The sequence below is a fragment of the Triticum urartu genome, chromosome 7A, assembly GCF_056163025.1.
Source record: "Triticum urartu cultivar PI428250 chromosome 7A, HENAU_Tu73, whole genome shotgun sequence".
NCBI lineage: Eukaryota > Viridiplantae > Streptophyta > Magnoliopsida > Poales > Poaceae > Triticum > Triticum urartu.
In genome coordinates, this window is record NC_141879.1 from 459,917,017 (window position 1) to 459,924,882 (window position 7,866).

At 51.8% G+C, this 7,866-nt stretch overlaps 1 protein-coding gene and 1 pseudogene across 1 annotated transcript; both read left to right on the plus strand.

The window, feature by feature from the left end:
* Nucleotides 1-464: 464 nt before the first annotated feature.
* On the plus strand, nucleotides 465-2,482 carry LOC125523349 (DEAD-box ATP-dependent RNA helicase 27-like). Its single transcript, XM_048688395.2, has 8 exons — nucleotides 465-596; nucleotides 682-789; nucleotides 856-990; nucleotides 1,084-1,125; nucleotides 1,219-1,323; nucleotides 1,404-1,472; nucleotides 1,551-1,676; nucleotides 1,911-2,482. The coding sequence occupies exons 1-8, from the start codon at nucleotides 465-467 to the stop codon at nucleotides 2,055-2,057; spliced, it is 864 nt and encodes a 287-aa protein (XP_048544352.1). The 3' UTR covers nucleotides 2,058-2,482.
* Nucleotides 2,483-6,480: 3,998 nt separating this feature from the next.
* Nucleotides 6,481-7,521, plus strand: LOC147959939 (uncharacterized; annotated as a pseudogene).
* The last annotated feature ends 345 nt before the right edge of the window (nucleotides 7,522-7,866 follow it).

A 7,866-nucleotide genomic window follows, 5' to 3' on the forward strand; every position in this document is an offset into this window, starting at 1 on the left:
CAGTATTACCGAGCCAGAGATGACACTGAAGCACAGAGACTTGGCCGTTTGAGGTCGGGTCGCTACATCATACCTCTGAATACGTCGTAGGGAAAATAACAAATTTCTCATCGTGAGTGTGAGAGAAAGCGAGAGAGGGGGAGAGAAAGGAGAAAGGGAGAGAGAGAGAGACGTCTTAGGATTAACCATATTCTAACACGTTTTGGTTTGGGTGAACACTAAGGCCACCGCTGACGAGGGTGAGAAGAAGGATAAGCGGCAACACAAATATGATGCATCGCTAAAATAAAGGAGACGGACCTATTGTGGTCTTAAGTGATAGTTGTTCGGTTAAAAGCGTGTGTTGTGTTTTTTCTCCCGTTGCAACGCACGAACTCTTTTGCAATATTTCCCCGTGTCGTCAGACTATCATAACAGCGAAGCCCCACCCCACGACACCAGAAACCCTAAAACGGAACTCCGACATGTCGCCCGCAGCCGCATCCATGGGCTCCGCAGAACGATCGACGGAGTCGCAGCAAACGGTATACGGTACCGCTGTCACCGTGGAAAACGGGCAGGAGATGCAGGAGCCGGCGGAGCAGGAGACCTGCAGGGTATCGCATCGCATATATAGCTGTTCGACTCTTTTTTTGAGAATTAGGAAACACCTTTGCGCAAATAACACCGATGCTTTGACAGAGACAGGCTAATCTTGAAGGCTTGCAGCTGGGATACAGTGTGGTTCCTAGCGAGAAGAGGTTCATGGTTCTACACGCTTTCCTGAAGAGGAAACAGTCTAGCAAGAAGGTCATGGTGCTGTTCTCATCGCGCAGTTCAGTCAAGTTCCACGCGCACCTTCTGAATTTTCTTCAGATAGAGTGTGCTGATATCCACGAGAAACAAGAGCAGCACGACCGAACCGCAACGTTCTCCGCCTTCTGCACGGCAGAGAAGGGTGTCTTGTTATGCACTAATGTGGCAGCACGTGGACTTGATCTTCCTGATGTGGTGAGGTTTTGACTGGCAGTGTATCTTTAATTGAGTGCGACCAAAATATTTTTCCGGGTACTGATCTAATGATGATATATGGCCTTGTTTTAGGATTATATTGTGCAATACGATCCTCCGGCAGATGAACCAGAGGTACGTACGTTGATGATCTGAATTTGACTTGCAGGAGTTCCTCTCATATTTGGACCTGTGGATTGTGCTAAGCTATTCGAATTTGACTTTCAGGATTACATTCATCATGTTGGACATACTGCACCTGGTGATAAAGGAAAAGCAGCTGTATTGTTATTCTTACTGCCCCAAGAATTAGAGTTCCTTATCTCCCTGAGGGTAATCAATTCTGCACCGAGATAATATGGCATTTCTTCCCCTCTGAAGTTAGCGAAATCACATATTTAGTGTGCCTGCAGGCAGCCAACATTTATCTCACAGAACACCAGTTTAACAACAAGAATGTGCCAAATCTGCAAGCACATTTTGTAAGTGTATCTTTTACCACACTTGAGTGTTCCAATCCACACTTGAGTGTATCTTTTACAACTCAATTTGTTGAGCAGGAGAAAATCGTTGGCGAGAACTACTTCCTGCATCAGTCAGCTCAACAAGCCTACAGATCCTACATTCTAGCATACAACTCACACACCATGAAAGACATCTTTAATGTTCATGGTCTCAGTTTGAAGGTAAAATGCTTGTCGATCTCTTTTGCGGGATCTATATATTTTTCATTTGGCCGTTTTACAATTTCAATTGTTCTACCTAGCATGTAGAAGCACACTTGTCTTTTTCTTATTTTTTGGTGAGCATCTCTCGGAAGTACTCGCTGATATTATTTTCATCACCCCCAAGTTGGAGTTTGGGACTTGACAGAAAAAGACAAGAAAAAGACTAATGTCCAGTTCATTATAATTTGGCAGGACGTAGCTGCATCATTCTGCTTTAGGAACCCTCCAAAAGTGGATATTGGCCTGGAGGGCAGAGCTATGAAGAAAGTAGGTTATAACAGGGGCGTTGATTCGAGAGAGAGGCGAAAGAGGCGTCGCATCAGTGCTGCAGATCCTTAATTATAACTGACAATTTGCAAGATTCCAGAGAGGGTCAGATTTTCGCGGTGGTTTAAGATGTCGGAGGTGATAACAGCAGAGCTTTGAACTCACTTGGCTCTGTACAATTTTGCTAGACGGCTTGATATTATGGCATCAGAGTTGTAGTGCGGTTTACCTGTTGAATCTTACTATGTAAGCTTAATCCTTCTTTGCTCTACTAATTTTACTACGGAGGAGTCCAAAATTGAGGGAGAAAACTCAGCTTAGAAATATTTACAACAACAGCATCTTGATTCCTGAGCCTACCACTGACAAAGCAGGGGTGAGCTGACGCGGACTACGTGTGATTCCAGTCAGGCGATTACAACCTGTGTATACAACATAGGTAAGAGGAGCTGATGAACTAAGCGGGGGCGCAGGCGATGCAGGCCAGGTAGAAGAAGACGGCGGAGGCGCCGTCGCCCTGCTCGCCGCCGCCTGCGCCTGCCAAGTAGCTCCGCTTGAATCTCCCCCGTTCTCCGGCCTCGCTGCACCGCAGCATCCTCCTCTTGATCGCCGCGATGGCGTCTCCACCACCTTGCCTCCTTGTCCTCCTCCTCGTCGCCGCCGTCTCCCTCTTGGTCCCCTCCGTGGTGGCGGCAGCCTCGTCACCTTCGTCGTGTGTAAGCCTATGCACCATCTCGATCTACGTGTGTGGAGTCTATTTGCTGAGCGCCTCACTCTGTCGCTGTTCGCCGGGAACGAGACCGCAAGGCGCTCCTTTTATAAGCGGGCGGCCAGAGGGTCGCGTCGTGCGTGCATCCGTTTTTGGCCGCTGTGTGCATTGCATCTTGGCCAGACACGTGACATGTAACACTCCCAGTGATTCCCGTAAATTGGTCTTAAGCTTATCTTCATGGATTCATGAGTGAACAGCCGGCCTTTGAGTGCAAGTTGTCGGGAACTCGATCAGAATGCTTCTGCGTTTGTCTCGCCAATGCCTGCTCGGCGCTTGCGTGCGTGCATCTGGTTTTGACGCGTGAATTTGTGCCAATTCCGATCCATCTGCTGGAATCCATTGGATCTGTTCATCCTTAAATGATGCGCGTGTACGCTTCACCGATTTGAATACGCTGTGGTGGGCTTCAGTTATCGAGGCAAGCCGTCCTGAATCCATTTTTACATGTGGGAAGCTGACAGTTAAGCTAGCACAGTGTTGACCTCGAGAGAATTAAAGATGGGATATTGTTAAGCTCACGTAATACGCTTGCTGCTGCTGCGACCAGATGGGAATCGATGACAAGATGCGATCGCGATTCAGAGCGCCGACCGTGGCTTTACGCAGGCGGCAGTCATTAACATGAGCTGCAGCCTGCAGGAGCGAGCAACAGAGCATCCGAGAGAGAACATCTCATCCCGGTGTCGGGGTGGCATCCGAGGCTCAGAATTCGGGCTTTCGATTCTTGGAATAGAATCGGCCGTCTACTCATCGGAACCTCGGTCGTAATGCTCCTGCGTTTGTCCTGCCTGCTGCGTGCTTGCGGTGCGTGTGTCCGGTTTGGAGCACGCCTGAATTTGTGCCAATTCTGGGATCCATTGGATCGGTTCATCTGGAAATGCTGTGCTCGTACGCTTGACCGATTTGAGTATGCTATATCATTGCTTCCTTTCTTTTGTTTGAGTGCTAGTATATAGTATCATTGCTATGGTAGGCTTCAGTTATCGAGGCATATGGATCGAAGAGTGGCAGAGAGTCCGACAGTTAAACTGGTTGGTAATCACTGTGTTGTGTTCACCTTGAGATTCACGTATACTACTTTCAATCTTAGCCTCTGTTGTGCTAGCTGATTCGATCGACACTCTTCCTTGATCTGGACGTAACACGTCGAATGCGTGCCCATGACGTCAAAGCCTATTTAGCTTCTCCCCGTGCATGTACCCATTCTCCAGAGAATTAACGGCTGGGGTACGTCTCTGGGCACAAAACAGTCGAACACGTACATGGTACGACGACGAGGCCTGCACCTCGCATGCCATGCCATTGAACATGGATCATGGATCTACGATCGGGCCTCAGATCCAAGTGCACGCGCCGGCCGTGGCTGCAGTAACAGTCATTAAACATGAATCAGGTGCACGCCGCAGCGCCTGCGTCTGGCGGCAAAGGCATCCGAGGAGAGATCCGGAATGTGGCCGGTGGAATTTCCTCGAATTCGAGGAAGAACTCTACAGAGAGCTCAAGGACATGGTTGGTTGCTCGCAGAACACCCAGGAGGTAGCTAGACTGAATTTGGTCCATTTGGATACATGCATGATCGGCTGGTCCTGCATGGCACGCTTGTCAAAGCAGCTCAGAGCCTGGTTCTATAGAAACGACTGAATCGACCGACTTTAGCAGGCTAGACTCAAGCAGAAGACACGTGGTTGTATGTGCAGAAACGAGTGAAAGACTGTGCATTTGTTTCCCGGAGGCATGCTATAAATCCTCTCACCGCTCGCTCTCCCCTACCTACACTATCACTCTCTCTTTCTCTCATCGACAGCTCAGCAACCATCGGCGGTGGGAAGATCTAGACAGCGACTATCCGCAAGCGCTTCATCATCACTTCGTCAACAGCAGTAAGCCCTTCCCTGCCCAATGTATGCTTTGCTAGGCCTGAACTTAGGCTTTGATTTAGGGTTTGATAGGGCTTTGGTCTGGGTTAGATTTGGGGACTAGAACAGTTCAATTTGGGGGTAGATCAATTGATTAGGTGGTAGGTCAATGTGATCTTCATTGTTGTGCACCTCATGTATCAGGGTGATCATTGGTATGATGGTTGGTTCTACACATTGTAGTTCTAATCCTTGTACTAGCCATCCCCTTCTGCATGACAATGTGCAGTGAAGACCATCACCATTGTAGTTCTGATTCATTTGTAATATGCTTACGCATATGTTCTTCATTGCAGTGCTCTACTGACAAGTTGGTCCTCGATAATGCTACCGAGCACGGCTTCTCCAAGGGCGAGGACGTAGCGGAAGGCAACGCCTCCAAGAGGCGTCGGGGGAGGTCGCCGAATGTCGACCACTTCCATAAAGACGCAGATCCAACCCACTTCCGCTAGGGAGCACCTTGATCTTCTTCATATCCGCAATACCTTTAGGGAGCACCTGGGCACCATCCCAAGAGAGATCACTCTCAGGACAAACTGGCTGCTCCTAGATGGTCAGGCTCCAAGATGTCAATGAGGTCCATGAGCACCCTCAAACTTTTAGTCCTCAAACACCTCGGCAAACCTTAACTCCGCAAATTTGAGTAGTTAAGAAAACATGAACCTAACCGAACTCTCGAACTTAACTCCTACAACGAGCTACACCCCACATGGAAGTCTCTCTCCCTCTTCTTCCTTCGAGGTGACCAACTACGCCTTCCCGTCACTAGATGATTTCCATGAGATAGTTAGGTCCAAGGATAGATGCTCTGCAAAAGTAATGTGATAGAGATTCACCGTGCGCGGCGTAAGTGTGCGACTAGAGAATCTTGAGGGAACCTTTTGCTAACAACTCCTTTCGAATGCTCAAAATTAAGAGCTGACAGATGCCTTTCCTAAAAACTTTGAGCAGCTAAGAAACTAGGAGTTCGACAAACCCGCAGCCATGAGCCCCCACGCTCCTGCGACACGCTACTCCGGCGCCCGCAGCCTCCCTCGCCGCTGCCACCGCGGATTCTGTCGCCCCTGCTTCCCCGCCGAACGCCCCCTCAACCTCGCCCTCCCCTCGGTTCCCTCCGAGGTTCCCGTGCCCGCGGTTTCAGTGCCCGGATCTGGTCGCTTCCATTTTTCCTCAGCTGGTCGAGGTCAGCCTAGATCTGCGGTCCCGGGCAGCCCCTGCAATCCCTGCGGTCGCCAGGGGCACATCCGAGGTTGCGGAGCTGCCCCGTGGAGTAAGCTTTGCCATTAATGCTGATGTGTTAGAACACACGCCGCCTCCCCCAATTCATGGCGCACACAGGCCATGCCTTAAATCGGTTCCAGCGGCTTCATTCAAGACCGGCATTCGGCGTGCAAGCTGGTGCTCTCCCTCAAGCCCTGCGCCGTCAGAGGAGAATTCAAGGCAGGTCACTTCTGCTCTTGAATGGCATTTGGTGCGCCCGGCGTACTCGTGGCGTGAAGGCCGCTCCAACAACCGGAATTCAATTCGCAGAGCTGCATCCTCCTATTCCCCTCCCCAGCGGCCGAAGGATTTCGTCAAGCTCCAGGACCGTGAGTGCCATCGCTGCCTCCTCAAAGGCCACTACAAAGTGGACTGCCGTAACCCACTCACCTGCCGTCGTTGTAGAAGATTTGGGCATAGGGAGATGGGCTGCACCAATGACCCGTCACCCTCCCCTCTGTCCCCTGCGTCGACGCCTTGCTCTGCTTCGTCTTCGACGGCTTCACCACGCCCTGCATCGCCTGCTTCGACGCCGTCGTCGTGCGTTATGGCTAGGCAGGAGCCTCGCGTTGGTGATCCATCGCTGCGTCCTGAGGAGGGCCGCGTGACCATCGTCTCCACCCCGGAGATGGATTCCCATGCAGCGACTTTGGCGTCCCTGGGTGCACTTATCTGGCTCGGGGGAACAAGACCGGCGGTGAGCGCTGCGGAGATCAAGGAAGCCATCGACGTGCAGTTCGGGATCGGAGATGTCAAGGTTGTCCCCCACTATCCTGAAGATTTCTTCGCTTTGTTCGACTATCAACACCAACGGGACAAGGTCATAGCAGAGAGGCGCTTCCGCCACAACAACCTCGACCTGCACTCCACCAACTGGCGCCTTGACGCTCACGCCGACGTGGTCCGAGCAAACTACCATGTTCATCTCTACATCGAGAGCATCCCCCTGAGTGCATGGTTTGACGCAGTGGCGGCTCAAGTGCTTGGGCCGGATACCTTCCTTCACTACTTCGACATCGCTATGCTGCGGCAGGAGGACGCCTCTTGTCTCAAGCTGCAGGCTTGGTCGGCGAACCCATCGGCTATCCCCAAGGTGTAGCTCGTGACCATCCCTCTGCGGGTGGCCACCGAAGTGGGCGAAGCTCCATCCTCGGCCATTGGGCACTCTAGCATTTGTCATCGTGCCATAGTGCATCTGGACCTGCTGGAGAACTACACTCCCGACGCTGCTGGCAACATCCCCCGTCGCCCACGCCCGGACCCCTACACCTGGATCTATGGTGTGGTGGATGGAGAGGCCAGACCGAGGGACCACCAAGAACCACCACCAAGACGCCACGATGACGATGATCGACGTCGACGGGATGATGATCGTGAGATGACAGGCGCGGGCATGACATTGACAGGCCGCGATCCTCCTCCTGGCGGGGTCTCTTCCGCAGTCGTTCGCGGCCTCCTAAACGCCGAGATGATGGGCGTCGTGATGACCACAGCGCTGACCGTGGGTGTGACGACCGTGGCCATGATGGCCGGCGCCGGGTGTTTGCTTCTTCCTGGGAAGGCTCAGCTGACGGGAGCAGGTCAGTGAGCTGTGGACACTCACTACCGCCCTCCCCACGGACTACCTCCAGCGATGTCATTGAGATCAACACCTCAGGGTGTGGTCTAGGTTGGCTCTGCGGTGCTACAAGCATAATCACCAAGATCCAAGCCTCCCTGACACTTGATGAGGGGCATGGCATGGTGATGGAGGCCCCTGCCATGCTTAATTATGTGCCTGGTGAGAAGAATGTTGCTGCCACACCTGAGGGTGTGCTGGCCACCCCAACTCCCTTGCAAGTCAAGCCATATGTAGTCCTGGAAACACCATCTCCACTACACCTTGAAGTTGTGCCTGAAGACAACAACAAATGCAACAAGTATGAACTGCCAT